The 21,146-nt window shown below is 39.8% G+C and overlaps 2 protein-coding genes and 1 long non-coding RNA gene across 3 annotated transcripts in view; 1 reads left to right on the plus strand and 2 right to left on the minus strand.

Moving 5' to 3' along the window:
• The window catches only part of LOC309362362 (coiled-coil domain-containing protein 183-like), a 21,452-nt gene extending 21,241 nt beyond the window's left edge, over positions 1-211 (minus strand). Inside the window, exon 1 of the mRNA XM_081898005.1 lies at positions 75-211. Within this exon, the coding sequence (XP_081754131.1) occupies positions 75-144 (70 nt within the window). The 5' untranslated portion in view covers positions 145-211. The remainder of the gene's footprint in view (positions 1-74) is intronic.
• A 5,282-nt stretch (positions 212-5,493) lies between these two features.
• Positions 5,494-20,673, plus strand: LOC309362363 (protein AMBP-like; the record flags this gene model as incomplete). The annotated part of the gene is made up of 11 exons (XM_081898006.1): positions 5,494-5,586; positions 7,063-7,131; positions 10,294-10,436; positions 12,087-12,163; positions 12,940-13,053; positions 13,652-13,753; positions 14,585-14,622; positions 14,749-14,830; positions 15,416-15,583; positions 18,483-18,647; positions 20,577-20,673. The coding sequence occupies 11 exons, from the start codon at positions 5,494-5,496 to the stop codon at positions 20,609-20,611; spliced, it is 1,086 nt and encodes a 361-aa protein (XP_081754132.1). The 3' UTR covers positions 20,612-20,673.
• LOC309361734 lies at positions 15,719-16,583 on the minus strand. Its single transcript, XR_014164614.1, has 3 exons — positions 16,532-16,583; positions 16,114-16,202; positions 15,719-15,798 (listed from the first exon to the last, which is right to left on the minus strand). It is a non-coding gene; the product is annotated as an uncharacterized lncRNA (long non-coding RNA).
• Positions 20,674-21,146: the final 473 nt, after the last annotated feature.

The raw sequence follows: 21,146 nt of genomic DNA on the forward strand, positions 1-21,146 counted from the left end.
CATTCATTCATGATTATTAATCTTATAATATTAATAATATTATTAATATTATTATTAATAAGAATATTAATTACCTTGCAAGTGGATGATGGCCTGAAGGCCGTCAATCTGCTCCCGGACGTCCCTCCTCCTGGCGAACCGCATGGCGGGCGAGTGAGGGGCGTCCCCAAGGGGGCGGGGCCAAGGGAGACCCGCCCACGGGCGCCCCTCTGTGAGGTCACAAGAGGCGGCTGTGACATCACGGGGTTCCCTCTGGGCGTTCTAGGCTGGATAATGCCGGGATGATTGACAGGGGAGGCGGGGAAAGGGTGAGATAGTCCCACCCACTGAATCCCGGAATGATTGACAGGGAACGAATGATTGACAGGGGAGGCAGAGCAGGGTGAGATAGTCCCACCCACTGAATGATGGACAGGGAAGGCGGGGCCAGACTCCGCTGAATGATTGACAGGGTCCTCTAGTCCCTCCCACTGAATGATTGACAGGGTAGGCGGGGCCAGGGTCCGCTGAATGATTGACAGGTTCCTCTAGTCCCACTCACTGAATGATTGACAGGGAGGGCAGAGCCAGGGTCCGCTGAATGATTGACAGGGAAGGCGGGGCCAGGGTCCACTGAATGATTGACAGGGTCCTCTAGTCCCACCCACTAAATGATTGACAGGGAGGGCAGAGCCAGGGTCCGCTGAATGATTGACAGGGAAGGCGGGGCCAGGGTCCACTGAATGATTGACAGGGTCCTCTAGTCCCACTCACTGAATGATTGACAGAGTAGGCGGGGCCAGGGTCCGCTGAATGATTGACAGGGTCCTCTAGTCCCACCCACTAAATGATTGACAGGGAAGGCGGGTCCAGGGTCTGCTGAATGATTGACAGGGAAGGCGGGTCCAGGGTCCTCTAGTCCCACCCACTGAATGATTGACAGGGAAGGCGGGTCCAGGGTCCTCTAGTCCCACCCACTAAATGATTGACAGGGAAAGCGGATCCAGGGTCCTCTAGTCCCACCCACTGAATGATTGACAGGGAAGGCGGGGCCAGGGTCCTCTAGTCCCACCCACTAAATGATTGACAGGGAAGGCGGGTCCAGGGTCCTCTAGTTCCACCCACTGAATGATTGACAGGGTAGGCGGGGCCGGGGTCCTCTAGTCCCACCCACTGAATGATTGACAGGGAGGGCAGAGCCAGGGTCCGCTGAATGATTGACAGGGAAGGCGGGGCCAGGGTCCACTGAATGATTGACAGGGAAGGCGGGGCCAGGGTCCACTGAATGATTGACAGGGTCCTCTAGTCCCACTCACTGAATGATTGACAGGGTAGGCGGGGCCAGGGTCTGCTGAATGATTGACAGGGAAGGCGGGGCCAGGGTCCGCTGAATGATTGACAGGGTCCTCTAGTCCCACCCACTAAATGATTGACAGGGAAGGCGGGTCCAGGGTCTGCTGAATGATTGACAGGGAAGGCGGGTCCAGGGTCCTCTAGTCCCACCCACTGAATGATTGACAGGGAAGGCGGGGCCAGGGTCCTCTAGTCCCACCCACTAAATGATTGACAGGGAAGGCGGGTCCAGGGTCCTCTAGTCCCACCCACTGAATGATTGACAGGGTAGGCGGGGCCGGGGTCCTCTAGTCCCACCCACTGAATGATTGACAGGGAAGGCAGGTCCAGGGTCCGCTGAATGATTGACAGGGTCCTCTAGTCCCACCCACTGAATGATTGACAGGGAAGGCGGGGCCAGGGTCCTCTAGTCCCACCCACTGGATGATTGACAGGGAAGGCGGGGCCAGGATCCTCTAGTCCCACCCACTGAATGATTGACAGGGAAGGCGGGGCCAGGGTCCTCTAGTCCCACCCCCTGAATGATTGACGGGGAAGGCGGGGCCAAGGTCCTCTAGTCCCACCCCCTGAATGATGGACAGGGAAGGCGGGGCCAGGGTCCTCTAGTCCCACCCACTGAATGATGGACAGGGAAGGCGGAGCCAGGGTCCTCTAGTCCCACCCAGTGAATGATTGACAGGGAAGGCGGGGCCGGGGTGGTCTAGTCCCACCCACTGAATGATTGACAGGGAAGGCGGAGCCAGGGTCCTCTAGTCCCACCCACTGAATCCTGAAATGATTGACTTGGAGGGAATGATTGACAAGGAAGGCGGAGCCAGGGTCATCTCTTCCAACCCCCTGAATGATTGACAGGGATGGAATTATTGACAGGGAAGGCGGGGCCAGGGTCCTCTAGCCCCACCCACGTAATGATGGACAGGGAAGTCTAGTCCAATGAATGATTGACAGGGAAGGCGGGTTTAGCTAATGATTGACAGGGAAGGCGGAGCCAGCGTCATCTAATCCAACCCACTGAATGATTGACAAGGAAGGAGGGTCTAACTGAATCCAGGAATGATTGACAGAGAAGGAATGAGTGACAGGGGAGGCGGGGCCAAGGTCCTCTTGTCCCACCCACTGAATGAGTGACAGGGAAGGCGGAGCCATGGTCATCTAGTCCCACCCATTGAATGATTGACAGGGAGGCGGGGCCAGGGTCCTCTAGTCCCACCCACTGAATGATTGACAGGGAGGCGGGGCCAGGGTCATCTAGTCCCACCCATTGAATGATTGACAGGGAGGCGGGGCCAGGGTCCTCTAGTCCCACCCACTGAATGATTGACAGGGAGGCGGGGCCAGGGTCCTCTAGTCCCACCCACTGAATGATTGACAGGGGAGGAGGCTCTAACTGAATCCCGGAATTATTGACAGGGAAGGAATGATTGACAGGGGAGGCGGGGCCAGGATCCTCTAGTCCCACCCACTGAATCCCAGAATGATTGACAGGGAAGGCGGAGCCAGGGTCCTCTAGTCCCACCCACTGAATGATTGACAGGGAAGGCGGGGCCAGGGTCCTCTAGTCCCACCCACTGAATGATTGACAGGGGAGGAGGCTCTAACTGAATCCCGGAATTATTGACAGGGAAGGAATGATTGACAGGGGAGGCGGGGCCAGGGTCCTCTAGTCCCACCCACTGAATCCCGGAATGATTGACAGGGAACAAATGATTGACAGGGAAGGCGGGACCAGGGTCTGCTGAATGATTGACAGGGAAGGCGGGACCAGGGTCTGCTGAATGATTGACAGAGAAGGCGGAGCCAGGGTCATCTGAATGATTGACAGGGAAGGCGGGGCCAGGGTCCGCTGAATGATTGACAGGATGGGGGTCCAGAGTCCTCTAGTCCCACCCACTGAATCCCAGAATGATTGACAGGGAAGGCGGGGCCAGGGTAATCTGAATGATTGACAGGAAGGGGGAGCCTGGGTCCTCTAGTCCCACCCACTGAATGATTGACAGGGAAGGCAGGAAATTCAATTTATTTTCCTGTAAAAATCTGATGACATTCACATTATTTTCCTGTAAAAATCTGATGAAATTCACATTATTTTCCTGCAAAAATCTGATGGAATGCAATTTATTTTCCTGTAAAAATCTGATGAAATTCAATTTATTTTCCTGTAGAAATATAATGAAATTCAATTTATTTTCCAGGTCTTTATAGGAAAAACCGGTCTGTGTTTAAGGCCAATTGCAGCTTAATTTTCCATTAAATGCACCTTAAATTTTGTATTCTTTCCAACGCAGCTGCTTCTGTTTGCAGCCTGTCAATCATTGGCCACCGGCTGTCAATCATTGACAGAAATAAACAGAGAATTGAGGAAAGCTTGCAAAATACCCTGAAACCGGAGCAAAGTTTGCAAAATGGCCCAAATTCACCCCAAGCTTGCAAAATAAAATAAAATAAAATAAAGTTTGGGCAAGGTTTTGCGATCCCCAGTTTAGAGATTATTATTATTATTATTATTATTATTATTATTATTAATATGATTCATTGAGAGCATGATTTAGCCATTTTTAAAAAAGATTGACTAGGTTTTTAATTGATATTATTATTATTATTATTATTATTATTATTATTATTATTTGCCCTGAAAGCACGATTTAGCCATTTAAAAAAAGATTGCCTAGGATATTATCATCATTATTATTATTATTATTATTATTAGCACCGAGATCACGCTTTAGCCATTTAAATAAAGGTTTGCCTAGAAGTTTTATTGATATATTATTATTATTATTATTATTATTATTATTATTATTATTAGTTGCTTTATTCATTTAAAAATAAGACTGCCTGGGATTTTAATTGATATTATTATTATTATTATTATTATTATTATTATTATTATTATTATTATTATTAGTTGCCCTGAAAGCACGATTTAGCCATTTAAAAAAAGATTGCCTGGGATATTATTATAATATTATTATTATTATTATTATTATTAGTTGCCCTGAAAGCACGATTTAGCCATTTAAATAAAAGTTTGCCTGAGATATTATTATAATATTATTATTATTATTATTAGTTGCCCTGAAAGCTTGATTTAGCCATTTAAATAAAAGTTTGCCTAGAACTTTAATTGATATTATTATTATTATTATTATTAGTTGCTTTATTCATTAAAAAAAAGACTGTCTGGGATTTTAATTGATATTATTATTATTATTATTATTATTATTATTATTATTATTATTAGTTGCCCTGAAAGCACGATTTAGCCATTTAAATAAAAGTTTGCCTGGGATATTATTATTATATGATTATTATTATTATTATTATTATTAGTTGCCCTAAAAGCACGATTTAGCCATTTAAATAAAAGTTTGCCTGGGATATTATTATATTATTATTATTATTATTATTATTATTATTATTATTATTATTAGTTGCCCTGAAAGCACGATTTAGCCATTTAAATAAAAGTTTGCCTGGGATATTATTATAATATTATTATTATTATTATTATTATTATTATTATTATTATTATTTGCACCGAGAGCACGCTTTAGCCATTTAAGTAAAAGTTTGCCTAGAACTTTAATTGATATTATTATTATTATTATTATTATTATTATTATTATTATTATTTTAGTTGCTTTATTCATTTAAAAAAAAGACTGCCTGAGATTTTAATTGATATTATTATTATTATTATTATTATTATTATTATTATTAGTTGCCCTGAAAGCACCATTTAGCCATTTAAAAAAAGATTGCCTGGGATATTATTATTATTATTATTATTATTATTATTATTATTATTATTTGCACCGAGAGCACGCTTTAGCCATTTAATAATAATAATAATAATAATAATAATAATAATAATAATAGTATTAATACTAACGGGTTATAGCAAATAATAATAATAACAATCATGGGAAAGTAATAATGGGATTTATAGTCCCCAAAAAACACCCAGAATCCCAAAGCTTTTCCCTTCCCTTCATTCCCCTGCTATTGATTATCTCTGTTAATTAATCGCCCAAACCGATAACGAAGTTTACTCATTAACCCAGGACCCAGCCAGTTCCAAAGTCCTTGATTCCCGGACTCCAAAATCCGCATTTTTCCACCCGAATCGGACGTCTCTTTTCCTCTCTTTCCGGGGGGAAAATGGAGAAATTGGTGATTTTCGCGTTTTGGGCGCTGGTCCTGGGTTCGAATCTCGGAGGGATCGACGGACAGGAAGCTGTGGAAGTGGAGAAGGTGAGGGTTAAATAATAATAATAATAATAATAATAATAATAATAATAATAATAATAATAGGAAGGGCTGGCTAATAATAATATCAATATTATTATTATTATTAATGTTAATAATCATCGATCAGATTAATCTCGATCTGCAGAACTGCCCGAGACTTGATGGGCAGGAGGTGGAAGGGAGAGGGAAGAAAGGAAGGGCTAATGATAGTAATAATAATGACTAATAATAATATTAATAGTATTAATAATAATAATAGATCAGAAGAATCTGCGGAACTGCCCGTCACTTGGAGGGCAGGAGGTGGAGGGGAGAGGGAAGAAAGGGAGTGGCTAATATTAATATTAAGAATATTAAGAATATTAATATTATTAAGAATATGAATAATAATAATAATAATAATAATAATAATAATAATAATAATAATAAATCAGAGGTATCTCGATCTGCGGAACTGCCCGAGACTTGGAGGGCAGGAGGTGGAGGAGAGAGGGAAGAAAGGAAGGGCTGGCTAATATTAATATTAATATTAATGTGAATATCGATGTGAATAATATCGATGTGAATAATATAAGTAATAATATTAATAGTATTCAGCGCTGGTCCTGGGTTCGAATCTCGGCCGGATAGACGGACAGGAAGTTGTGGAAGTGGAGAGGGTGAGGGTTAATTAATAATAATAATAAAAATAATAATAATAATAATAGGAATAATAGGAAGGGCTGGCTAATAATAATATCAAAATTATTATTATTATTATTATTATTATTATTATTATTATTAATGTTAATCATCATCGATCAGAAGAATCTTGATCTGCGGAACTGCCCGAGACTTGATGGGCAGGAGGTGGAGGGGAGAGGGAAGAAAGGAAGGACTGGCTAATATTAATATTAATAATATTAATATTATTAAGAATATGAATAATAATAATAATAATAATAATAATAATAATAATAATAATAGATCAGAGGAATCTTGATCTGCGGGACTGCCCGAGACTTGGAGGGCAGGAGGTGGAGGGGAGAGGGAAGAAAGGGACTGGCTAATATTAATATGAATAATAATAATAACAATAATAACAATAATAACAATAATAATAATAATAATAATAATATGAATAATATGAATAATATGAATAATATGAATAATAATAATAATAATAATAATAGAAGGTCAGAGGCATCTTGATCTGCGGAACTGCCTGAGACTTGGAGGGCAGGAGGTGGAGGGGAGAGGGAAGAAAGGGACTGGCTAATATTAATATTAATAATATTAATAATAATAATAATAATAATAATAATAATAATAATAATAATAATAATAATAGATCAGAGGAATCTTTATCATCTGCGGAACTGCCTGAGACTTGGAGGGCAGGAGGTGGAGGGGAGAGGGAAGAAAGGAAGGACTGGCGAATATTAATATTAATAATATTAATAACATTAATAATATTAATAACCTTCATAATATTAATAATATTCGGCGCTGGTCCTGGGTTCGAATCTCGGACGAATCGACGGACAGGAAGCTGTGGAAGTGGAGAGGGTGAGGGTGAATTAATAATAATAATAGGAAGGGCTGGCTAATAATAATATCAATAATACCAATATTATTATTATTATTATTATTATTATTATTATTAATGTTAATAATAATAGATCAGGAGAATCTTGAGCTGCGGAACTGCCCGATACTTGATGGGCAGGAGGTGGAAAGGAGCGGGCAGAAAGGAAGGACTGCCTAATAATAGTAATAATAATGATTAACAATACTATTATTAATACTACTACTAATAATAATAATAATGCCTTGCTAGAAGAATCTCGATTTGCGGAACTGCCCGAGACTTGATGGGCAGGAGGTGGAGGGGAGGGGCGGAAGGGCTAATAATAGTAATAATAATGATTAATAATACTACTATTAATACTAATAATACTAATAATAATAATAGGATGTGGGGGAAGGGGCGGAAGGAAGAGCTAATGATACTAATAATCATGATTAATAATACTATTATTAATACTATTAATAATAATAATAGGAGGTGGAGGGAAGGGGCGGAAGGAAGGGCTGGCTGATAATAATAATAATACTGATAATTAATAATATTAATAATGTTAATAATAATAATAATAATAATAATAATAATAATAATGCCTTGCTAGAAGAATCCTGATCTGCGGAACTGCCCGAGACTTGGAGGGTAGGGAGTAGAAGGGCTGGCTAATAATAATAATGATGATGATTAATAATACTATTAATAATATGATTAATAATAGAATCTTGATTTGTATCAGCTTCTAGCCCTAGGGGAAAAATTGGAAAAGAACTGGAAATAGAAATAGAATTAGAAATAGAAATAGAAATAGAAGGTACTGGCTAATAATACTAAGAATACTGTAAGAATATAATAATAATAATAATAATAATAATAATAATAATAATAATAATAATAATAATAATGGATCTGAAGACTCTCTCTTTGCATAGAAATGCATAAAATGGAAACAGAAGGAAAGGAAAGGAAATGTACCTTAAACTTAACTATGCAAAGTGCATTTTGGAGGTTTAGATTATTATTATTATTATTATTATTATTATTATTATTATTATTATTATTATTATTATTATTATTAGATCAGAAGAATCTTGATTTGTAAGAGGCTCTAGAACTAGCAGAGGGCTGCAGAACTGCCTGAGACTTGAAAGGCAGGGGGTGGAAGGGAGCGGGGCGGAAGGAAGGGCTAATAATAATAATAATGATTAATAATAGTATTAATAATATTAATAATAATATTATTAGATCAGAAGAAGCTGGGTTTGTATCAGCCTCTAGCCCTAGTAGAGGGTGAGGGTTGTGGAACTGCCTGAGACTTGAAGGGCAGCGGGGCGGAAGGAAGGGCTGGCTAATAATAATAATAATAATAAATAATAATAATAATAATAATAATAATAATAATAATAATAATAGATTCTTGATTTGTATCAGCCTCTAGCCCTAGCAGAGGTTGAGGGCCGGGGGGCTGCGGAACGGCCCGAGACTTGAAGGGTGTATATAATGATAATAGGATTATATAACTAGAATGATATTAATAATGATATTAATAATAATATTAACATTAATCATAGATCAGAAGAATCTTGATTGCCTAATTAGGGAATCTTTCCATGTTTAATAGGTTCTTGCATTTGATGAAATGAAATGTGCTGGAAACGTAAATAGGCAACATGCCTTTGGGGGGTTTGCACTAATAATAATAATAATAATAATAATAATAATAATAATAATAATAGATCAGAAGAATCTTGATTCGTATCTTATTTTAGAAGACAGGGAATCTTTTCATATTTTCGTGTACTATTTGAGTGTTCTGTTGGAAGCCGTCCAGAGTTGCTGGGTTACAATAATAATAATAATAATAATAATAATAATAATAATAATAATATTATTATTATTATTATTATTATTATTATTATTATTATTATTATTATTATTATTTATTAGCCCCTAGCCCTAGCAGATAAAGGAAAGGGACTGGAAAGAGAAATGAATAAAATGGAAACAGAAATGAAATGAAAATGTACTGGAAGCTTAACTATGCATTTGGGAGGTTTACAATAATAATAATAATAATAATAATAATAATAATAGATCAGAAAAATCTCAATTTGTCTCTAGCCCTAATAGGAAAAAGAAAGGAACTGGAATTAGAAATAGGAAGGGGGGCAAATAAAAGGACTGGCCGATAATTTAATTTAATTTAATTATTCGATTCGATTCAATTCAATTATTTCATTTCATTTAATTATTTAATTTAATTCAATCCAATTATTCCATTCCATTCCATTCCATTCTTTAATTTAATTTAATTTAATTATTCGATTCGATTCTTTTATTTAATTTAATTATTTAATTTAATTCAATCCAATTATTCCATTCCATTCCATTCCATTCTTTAATTTAATTTAATTTAATTATTCGATTCGATTCTTTCATTTAATTTAATTATTTAAAATTCAATTTAATTCCATTATTCAATTCAATTCTTTAATTTCATTTAATTATTCAATTCAATTCAATTCTTTCATTTAATTATTTAAAATTCAATTTAATTTAATTATTCAATTCAGTTTAATTTAATTATTTAATTTAATTTAATTTAATGATGTATTTTATTTTCTTTTATTATTCCATTTTATTTCATTTTATTTCATTTTACTCTTCTTTCATTTTATCTTTATTTTATTTTATTCTATTTTATTTTTATTTATTTTATTTTATTCTATTTTACTTTTTCATTTTATTATTTCATTTCATTTCATTTCATTTCATTATCATTTCATTTGATTATTATTTCATTTCATTTCATTTTTATTTCATTTTATTTTTATTTTATTTTATCTATTCTATTCTATTCTATTCTATTTAATTCTATTTTATTTCATTTCATTTCATTTCTATCTTTATTTTATTTTATTTTATTCTATTTCATTTCTATCTTTATTTTATTTTATTTTATTCTATTTCATTTCTATCTTTATTTTATTTTATTTTATTTTATTCTATTTCATTTCATTTCTATCTTTATTTCATTTTATTTCATTTTGTCTTCTTTCATTTTCTCTTTCTTTTATTTTATTTTCTTCTCCTGGCTTTTCTTTCCTTCTCTCCGTCTGGAATCATCTTATTTTACCCCTTATTTTCAGCTCTATGGCAAATGGTACGAGGTGGCCCTGGGTTCGAATTGCCGCTGGGTCCAGGCCAATGGCGGACGCTTCACCGCCGGGACTCTAGTTCTCGGTCCGGGGAAAGAGCCTGGGGAACTCACCGCCACCAGCACCCGGCTCAGGTGGGACACGGAAAGATGGAGAGATGGAAATTCAAATGTTTCCACCTTAAAATTTCAATATTTCAATGTTAAAATTTCAATATTTTTAAAAAATAAAATTTAAATATGTAAATATCGCCATTTAAATATTTAAATATTAAAATTAAAATTTTATTTCATTTCAATTTAAATATTAATATTTAAATTTTATTTTATTTTAATTTAAATTTTAATATTTAAATTTTATTTCATTTCAATTTCAATATTAATATTTAAATTTTATTTTATTTAAATTTTAATTTTAATATTTAAATTTTATTTCATTTCAATTTCAATATTAATATTTAAATTTTATTTTATTTAAATTTTAATTTTAATATTTAAATTTTATTTCATTTCAATTTCAATATTAATATTTAAATTTTATTTTATTTCAATTTTAATATTTAAATTTAAATTTTGTTTGATTTAAATTTTAATATTAATATCTACAGTTTAATATTTACATATTTAAAGTTTAATATTCATATTCATATTAAATATTCATAGATGTAATTTTAAATATCATTTCAAATATTTATTTGTATTTTATTTAAATTTAAATATTAATATTTACATTTTAATATTTTATTATTAAAATTTTAACAGCAATAATAAATTTTAATATATGTTCGAATATGAAAATTTGAATATTAAAATTTAAATGCCTAAATATTAAAATTTAAATGTTTGAACTTTCAAATTTTAAATATTTTAATATTCAAAATTTAAATGGTACGAGGTGGCCCTGGGTTCGACCTGCCACTGGGTCCAGGCCAATGGCGGACGCTTCACCGCCAGGACTCTGCTTCTCGGTCCGGGGAAAGAGCCTGGGGAACTCACCGCCACCAGCACCCGGCTCAGGTGGGACATTGAAAGACGGAAAGATTGAAATTCAAAGATGTCAATATTTAAATTTAAATATTTAAATGTTTAAATGTAAATATTTAAATGTTTAAATGTAAATATTTAAATTTTAATCTCAAAATGTGAAATATCACAATTTAAATATTTAAATTTTATTTTATTTAAGTCTAAACATTAATATTTAAATTTTAATATTTACATATAATTTCAAATATATATTTGTATTTTATTTAAATTTTAATATTCACATTTTAATATTTTATTATTACATGTTTGAAAATTCAAACATTTAAATTTTGAATATTAAAATATTTAGATTTTGAATATTCAAATATTTAAATTTTGAATATTGAAATCTGAATATTTGAATATTAAAATTTAAATGCATAAATATTAAAATTTAAATGTTTGAATTTTCAAATTTTAAATATTTGAATATTCAAAATCTAAATATTTTTATATACAAAACTTAAATGCATAAATATTACAATTTAAATGTTTGATTTTCCAAATATTCCAAATATTTTAATATTCAAATTTTAAATATTTTAATATTCAAATTTTAAGTATTTTAATATTCAAATTTTAAATATTTTAATATTCAAATTTTAAATATTTTAATATTCAAAATTTAAATGTTTTAATATTCAAAATTTAAATGTTTAAATATTCAAAATTTATATGTTTGAATATTGAAATTCAAAATTTATACAAATAATTTTAATATTTATAAATCATCCGAATGATTCATATGATTTTTCGCAGGCAAGGGGCGTGCCGGGAATACACCCAGGACTACCAGAAGGGCGCCCAAGAAGGAAGGTTCAAATTCCAAAACGCAAGTAGGTGCCTTTCTAGGCCGAAAATCTCCTTTTTCTCTCTCTCTCTCCTTCCTTCCTTTTTTTAAAATTGGTTTTTATTCATTTTGCTACATCAAACATTAAAATAAACCATCTCTCCTTCCTTTCTAATCATGAATAAAGCCTTTGAATCCTCCATTAAATCCAATATGTATATATATCTAATTTCTCTCTCTCCCTCCTCTCTATAATAATTTGTTATTATTATTATTATTATTATTATTATTATTATTAGCAGCAGCAGCAGCTACTTCATAATCAACTTCTTCTTCTTCTTCTTCTTCTTCTTCTTCTTCTTCTTCTTCTTCTTCTTCTTCTTCTTCTTCTTCTTCTTCTTATCCTGTATTCATCCCACAAATTCTTCCTCCATGAATAAAGCCTTTGCTCCTCTATATTATTATTATTATTATTATTATTATTATTATTATTATTATTATTATTATTATTTTCCACATGAATAAAGCCTTTGCTCCTCTAAAATATATTAATATTATTATTATTATTATTATTATTATTATTATTATTATTATTATTATTATTATTATTATTATCTTCCACATGAATAAAGCCTTTGCTCCTCTATAATAATATATTATTATTATTATTATTATTATTATTATTATTATTATTATTATTATTACTATTATTATCATTACTATTATCACCATCATCATCAATCATCATTATATTATTATTATTATTACTATTATTATTATTACTATTATTATTATTATTATTATTATTATTATTATTATTAGGGTGGAAGGCGCACGGCGAGACTTACGTGGCGCGCGCCGACCCCGACGAATTCGCCATCTTGGTCACGGAGAAGAACAGCAGCCACGGGCTCAGCACCAGCGCCCGGCTCTATGGTGCGCCCGAATCCGGGGAAACTCCCCGCCACTTGGAAATCTAGCTCCTCTTTATTTCGACCGGGGAACTTCCCTCTCTATGGTTCCCTAATACCCGCCTGGAGGACCTGGAGGGCTCCCTTCTGGCTCGAGCCTTCTAGGATTCTGTGCCTTCCGTCTCTATGGTCCCCTAACAACCGCCTGGAGGACCTAGAGAGGTCTCTTCCCTCTCTATGATCCCCTCACCAGGATGACCTGGAGAGGCCCTTCCCTCTCTATGATCCCACCGCCTGGAGGACCTGGAGGGGTCTGTTCCCTCTCTATGTTCCCCTAATAACCACCAGGAGGACCTAGGAGCCTTCTAGGATTCTGTGCCTTCCGTCTCTATGGTCCCCTAGTAACCGCCTGGAGGGGCCCCCTTCCCTGTCTATGATCCCTTCCCTCTCTATGATCCCTTCCCTCTCTATGGTTCCCTAATAACCGCCTGGAGGGGCCCCCTCCCTCTCTATGATCCCTTCCCTCTCTATGATCCCCTAACAACCACCTGGATGACCTGGAAGGGTTCCTTCCCTCTCTATGATCCCTTCCCTCTCTCTATGACCCGTCTCTCTCCTCGCAGGACGGACCCCGGCGCTGAGGGAGGACCTGGTGGAGGACTTCCGGCGGCGGGCACTCGGCCTGGGGATCCCAGAGGAGGCCATCTTTGTCCTGAGCAACCAAGGCGAGTGGCGGGGCAGTGGCGGGTTCGAATTTCACGGATTTGCACACTTATTACACCAGTTCGCACACTTTTTTTACACCAATGTTGCACATTCGCATGTTTCTGGCACTGATGTTGCACCTTTGCACGTTTTTGACACCAATCTCGACCGTTCCCTCGTTTCTGACACCGATGTTGCACATTCCTTTTTTTACACCAATTTTGCATTCTCACACTTCTGACACTACTGTTGCACGTTTTGACACCAATGTTGCACATTCGCATGTTTCTGACACCCATGTTGCACATTCACACGTTTCTGACACCCAATGTTGCACATTCTCACACTTCTGACACCCATGTTGCACATTTGCATGTTTTTGACACCAATCTCGCACGTCCCCTCGTTTCTGACACCAATATTGCACTCTTCTTACCCCGATGTTGCGCACTTCTGACACCGGTGTTGCACACTCCTGACACCCATGTTGCACACTTTGCTGAGCACTTCTGACACCGATGTTGCACACTGTTGAGCACTTCTGACACCGATGTTGCGCACTTCTGACACTGATGTTGCACACTTCTGACACCCATGTTACACACTTTCCGGGTTCAAATTCCTGCCTACCTCTGACACCCATTTTGCACACTTTCCTGAGCACTTCTGACACGGATGTTGCACACTTCTGACACCCATGTTGCACCTCCGAACCCGGGTTCAAATCCCTTCTCACTTGGCTGAGCACTTCTGACACCCATGTTGCACACTTCTGACACTGATGTTGCACAAATCTGACACCCATGTTGCACCTCCGAACCCGGGTTCAAATCCCTTCTCTCTTCCCTCAGGGGAGTGCGTCCCGCCCAAGGCCGAAGATGCGCCCCAGGTAAGTGACCCCCCAAGGGGGACCCCCGTTGCACCCTGGGACCCCCTAATAATCATCATAATCCGTCCCCCCACTTGTGACACCCATGTTGCACGTTCCCATGTTTCGATCTCGCACGTTTCCCAGGAGAGGGTGCGCAGGACCGCCTTGTTCGAGGAAGAAGGCTCGGCCGACGGATTCGCACCCGCGTTCCCCGACGTCAAGGAAGGTGGGCGCTACTTCTCATGAGGCGGGGAGTTCCCCAGATTTTGCCTCTCTAGGAACCTCTCCCCAGCTTCCTCTTCCTCCAGAACCTCTCTAGGAATGTCTACCCAACTTCCTCTTCCTCCGGCTCCCACTTCCTTTGTAGCCTCTCTAGGAACGTCTCCCCAACTTCCTCTTATTCCGCCTCCCACTTCCTCTTCCTCCAGCTCCCACTTCCTCTTCCTCCCGGAGCCTCTCTAGGAATGTCTCCCCAACTTCCTCCAGCTCCCACTTCCTCTCTAGGAATGTCTTCCCAACTTCCTCTTCCTCCGGCTCTCATTTCCTCCCAGATCCTCTCTAGGAAAGTCTCCCTAACTTCCTCTTATTCCGCCTCCCACTTCCTCTTCCTACAGCTCCCACTTCCTCTTCCTCCCAGAGCCTCTCTAGGAACATCTCCCCAACTTCCTCTTCTTCCCACTCCATCAGATTTTGCATGCTCACTTTCATGAGGCAGGGAGTTCCCCAGCCTCTTCCTGCTACTTTTCACCATACTGGAAGTGGCCCAGATTTCGCACACTCATTCCGACTTCCACTTCCTCTTCCTCTCCAGCCGACTGCCAGCTGCCCCGGGACGCTGGACCCTGCCTGGGCGCTGAGTTGCGCTTCTTCTACAACGCCAGCGCCCGGTCGTGCCAGAGCTTCCTCTACGGCGGTTGCCTGGGCAACGCCAACCGCTTCCTGTCCGAACGGGCCTGTCTGCAGACCTGCCGGACCGAAGGTGAGTGCCGCTTCCTGTTGTGGGGAGACGCTCTAGGAAGGGCTCCCCAAGTTCCTCTTACACCAGCTCCCACTTCCTCTCCCTCAGGCTCCCACTTCCTCTTACACCAGCTCCCACTTCCTCCGCCTCCCACTTCTTCCAGCTCCCACTTCCTCTGGATCCTCTCTAGGAACCTCTCCCCAACTTCCTCTTCCTGCAGCTCCCACTTCCTCTTGCTCCCACTTCCTCTGGTTTGCACTTCCTCTTCCTCCAGCTCCCACTTCCTCTTCCTCCCAGAGCCTCTTTAGAAACGTCTCCCCAACTTCCTCTTCCTCCACCTCCCACTTCCTCTTCCTCCACCTCCCACTTCCTCTCTCGGAACCTCTCCCCAACTCCGTTCTCCTCCTGCTCCCACTTCCTCTTCCTCCACCTCCCACTTCCTCTTCCTGTGGAGCCTCTCTAGGAATGTCAACTGAAACTCTCCTCTCCCCCAGCCACCTTCGCCCACTTCCTCCACCCCAGCTCCCACTTCCTCTTCCTCCACCTCCCACTTCCTCTCTAGGAACCTCTCCCCAACTTCCTCTTCCTCCGGCTCCCACTTCCTCTTCCTGTGGAGCCTCTCTAGGAAAGTCAACTGAAACTCTCCTCTCCACCATCCGCCTGCCACCCACTTCCTCCCCCCCCGGCTCCCACTTCCTCTTCCTCTAGCTCCCACTTCCTCTTCCTATGGAACCTCTCTGGGAACATCTTCCAAACTTCCTCTCCCACCCCCCTGAGCCTCTCTAGGAACCTCCCCCCAACTTCCTCTTCCCCCCACTTCCCCTTCCTCCAGAGCCTCTCTAGCAACCTTTCTCCAACTTCCTCTCCCTCACTTCCTCTTCCCCCCAACTTCCTTTTCTACCCCCTCCCACTTCCTCCCAGAGCCTCTCTACTTCTCCCCAACTTTCTCCCCAAGCTCCTCTCCCCAACTTCCTCTCCCTCCGACTCCCACTTCCTCTTCCTGTGGAGCCTCTCTAGGAACGCCGACTGACACTCTCCTCTCCCCCAGCCGCCTGCCGCCCACTTCCTCCCCCCCCGGCTCCCACTTCCTCTTCCTGTGGAGCCTCTCTAGGAATGCCGACTGAAACTCTCCTCTCCCCCAGCCGCCTGCCGCCCACTTCCTCCCCCCCGGCTCCCACTTCCTCTTCCTGTGGAGCCTCTCTAGGAACGCCGACTGACACTCTCCTCTCCCCCAGCCGCCTGCCGCCCACTTCCTCCCCCCCGGCTCCCACTTCCTCTTCCTGTGGAGCCTCTCTAGGAATGTCAACTGAAACTCTCCTCTCCCCCAGCCGCCCACTTCCTCCCCCCCCGGCTCCCACTTCCTCTTCCTGTGGAGCTTCTCTAGGAATGTCAACTGAAACTCTCCTCTCCCCCAGCCGCCTGCCGCCCACTTCCTCCCCCCCCAGCTCCCACTTCCTCTTCCTCCACCTTCCACTTCCTCTCTAGGAATGTCTCCCCACCTTCCTCTTCCTCTGTCTCCCACTTCCCCTTCCTGTGGAGCCTCTCTAGGAAAGCCGACTGAAACTCTCCTCTCCCCCAGCCGCCTGCCGCCCACTTCCTCCCCCCCGGCTCCCACTTCCTCTTCCTGTGGAGCCTCTCTAGGAACGCCGACTGACACTCTCCTCTCCCCCAGCCGCCTGCCGCCCACTTCCTCCCCCCCCCCGGCTCCCACTTCCTCTTCCTGTGGAGCCTCTCTAGGAATGTCAACTGAAACTCTCCTCTCCCCCAGCCGCCCACTTCCTCCCCCCCGGCTCCCACTTCCTCTTCCTGTGGAGCCTCTCTAGGAATGCCGACTGAAACTCTCCTCTCCCCCAGTCACCTGCCACCCACCTCCTCCCCCCCCGGCTCCCACTTCCTCTTCCTCCACCTTCCACTTCCTCTCTAGGAATGTCTCCCCACCTTCCTCCCCCCCCGGCTCCCACTTCCCCTTCCTGTGGAGCCTCTCTAGGAAAGCCGGCTGACACTCTCCTCTCCCCCAGCCGCCTGCCGCCCACTTCCTCCCCCCCCGGCTCCCACTTCCTCTTCCTGTGGAGCCTCTCTAGGAAAGCCGACTGACACTCTCCTCTCCCCCAGCCGCCTGCCGCCCACTTCCTCCCTCCCGGCTCCCATTTCCTCTTCCTGTGGAGCCTCTCTAGGAAAGCCGACTGACACTCTCCTCTCCCCCAGCCGCCCACTTCCTCCCCCCCGGCTCCCACTTCCTCTTCCTGTGGAGCTTCTCTAGGAATGTCAACTGAAACTCTCCTCTCCCCCAGCCGCCTGCCGCCCACTTCCTCCCCCCCCAGCTCCCACTTCCTCTTCCTCCACCTTCCACTTCCTCTCTAGGAATGTCTCCCCACCTTCCTCTTCCTCTGTCTCCCACTTCCCCTTCCTGTGGAGCCTCTCTAGGAAAGCCGACTGACACTCTCCTCTCCCCCAGCCGCCTGCCGCCCACTTCCTCCCCCCCCGGCTCCCACTTCCTCTTCCTGTGGAGCCTCTCTAGGAACGCCGACTGACACTCTCCTCTCCCCCAGCCGCCTGCCGCCCACTTCCTCCCCCCCCCCGGCTCCCACTTCCTCTTCCTGTGGAGCCTCTCTAGGAATGCCGACTGAAACTCTCCTCTCCCCCAGCCGCCCACTTCCTCCCCCCCCGGCTCCCACTTCCTCTTCCTGTGGAGCCTCTCTAGGAAAGCCGACTGACACTCTCCTCTCCCCCAGCCGCCTGCCGCCCACTTCCTCCCCCCCCGGCTCCCACTTCCTCTTCCTGTGGAGCCTCTCTAGGAATGCCGACTGAAACTCTCCTCTCCCCCAGCCGCCTGCCGCCCACTTCCTCCCCCCCCGGTTCCCACTTCCTCTTCCTGTGGAGCCTCTCTAGGAACGCCGACTGACACTCTCCTCTCCCCCAGCCGCCTGCCGCCTGCCAATCACCCCCGGAGGTCCCTGTCCGTCCACCTTCTGGGCCTTTGACTCCGCCCAGGGCGCCTGCGTCACTTTCCGGGGCTGCGGGGCCAACGCCAACAAGTTCTACCTGGAGAAGGAGTGCAAGGAGTACTGCGGGGTCCTCCCGGAAGGTGGGGTGATGATTATAAATAATAATTAATAATAATTAATAACAATTAATAACAATTAATAATAATTAATAATAATTAATAATAAGATTAAGGCTACTGGGGAGAAGGTTCTAGTCTTCCTGGAGAAAGAGTGCAAGGAGGACTGCGGGGTCCTCCCGGAAGGTGGGGTGATGATTATAAATAATAATTAATAATAATTAATAACAATTAATAACAATTAATAATAACTAATAATAATAATATTAAGTACTGGGGAGAAGGTTCTAGTCTTCCTGGAGAAGGAGTGCAAGGAGTACTGCGGGGTCCTCCCGGAAGGTGGGGTGATGATTATAAATAATAATTAATAATAATTAATTACAATTAATAACAATTAATAATAATTAATAATAATTAATAATAAGAAGATTAAGGTTACTGGGGAGAAGGTTCTAGTCTTCCTGGAGAAAGAGTGCAAGGAGGACTGCGGGGTCCTCCCGGAAGGTGGGGTGATGATTATAAATAATAATTAATAATAATTAATAACAATTAATAACAATTAATAATAACTAATAATAATAATAATATTAAGTACTGGGGAGAAGGTTCTAGTCTTCCTGGAGAAAGAGTGCAAGGAGGACTGCGGGGTCCTCCCGGAAGGTGGGGTTTATTATTATTATTATTATTATTATTAATTATTATTAATATGAATTATTATATTATATTAGTATTATTTATTATTATTTATTTCTATTATTATATTATTATTTATTCCTATTATTTTATTTATTTCTATTATTATTAATTAATTAATTAATTAATTAATTGATGATGATGATGATGATTATTCATAATAATAATAATAATAATATAATTGTTGGGGAGAAGGTTCTAGTCCTCCTCGCCAACAAGTTCTACCTGGAGAAGGAGTGCAAGGAGTACTGCGGGGTCCTCCCGGAAGGTGGGGTGATTATTAATAATAATAATTAATAATAATAATTAATAATAATTAATAATCATAATATTAAGATTACTGGGGAGAAGGTTCTAGTCTTCCTCACCAACGCCAACAAGTTCTAGCTGGAGAAGGTCCTGCCCGAAGGTGGGATTATTACTAATAATAATTAATAAGAATTAATAAGAATAAAAATGAATATTTATTATTATTATTATTATTATTATTATTATTATTATTATTATTATTAATTATTAACCATAATAAATATTCATTAATAATAAAAATCATACCTGATTTTGGTCATCTTTCAGCGATGAGTACTAGAACCGTTCCCCCAATAATATTATTAATCATAGTTAACCATATTAATAATATTATTGGGGGAACGGTTCTAGTACTCATCGCTGAAAGATGACCAAAATCAGGTATGATTTTTATTATTAATGAATATTTATTATTATTATTATTATTATTATTAATGGTTAATTACGATTATTATTATTATTACTATTGGGATAACGGTTCTCATCGTTGAAAGATGACCAAAATCAGGTATTATTATTATTACATTTATATTACTTATTTATTTATATATTATTATTAATATTACTGGGGGAAAGGTTCCAGTCCGAGCACAACCTTGAGGACCAGAAACCAAAATTATGTTTTTATTATGATATTATGATATTTCTATATTATTATTATTATTATTATTATTATTATTATTATTATTATTATCCTATCATATTATTATCATTATCATATATATTATTATATATTATTATATATTATTATATTATATGAATCATTATAATTATTATATTTAGACTCCATCAAGAACAACATCTATTACAATATCTATTACTACTATTATTATATCTCATGATCATTATTATTATAATATTTTATTATTATTATTATTATTATTATTATTATTATTATTATTATTATTATTATTATTTCCATTATTAATCAAGGTCTCCTCTCCTCATTAGGGGACGACGACTTCCTGCGTCTGACGGCGCCCTGAGGTCATCCGGCGCCTCTCGAACCCGCAACCCTGACCTGTCAATCAACGTCGATCAATAAAGGCGGGCTCTTAATTATCTAAACGAAGCGTTCCATTACTTCAAAGGACGGGAGAGTTAATTATCTAAACGGAGCGTTTTCTAATCTGATTAATAGCCAATGAATAATTCGAATAGGAGCTGAGGAATCCAATTATTAGCAGCCGATAAATCTGATTAATAGCTAATTAATAATTCTAATTAATCCTAATAGGATCCTATCAATCTTATTAATAAGCAATTAATTATTCGAATAGGAGCTGAGGAATCCATTATAAGGAGCTGATAATTCATTATAAGGAATCCAATTATAAGGAGCCGATAAATCGATTAATAGCTAATTAATATTTCTAATGGGAGCCGACGAACCCGATTAACAGCCAATTAATCCTAATCTGATCCTATCAATCTTATTAATAGCCAATTAATAATTCAAATAGGAGCTGAGGAATCCAATTATAAGGAGCCGATAAATCTGATTAATAGCTAATTAATATT

This window comes from Podarcis melisellensis, assembly GCF_964234715.1.
Source record: "Podarcis melisellensis genome assembly, chromosome: Z".
NCBI classification, from domain to species: Eukaryota; Metazoa; Chordata; class Lepidosauria; order Squamata; family Lacertidae; genus Podarcis; species Podarcis melisellensis.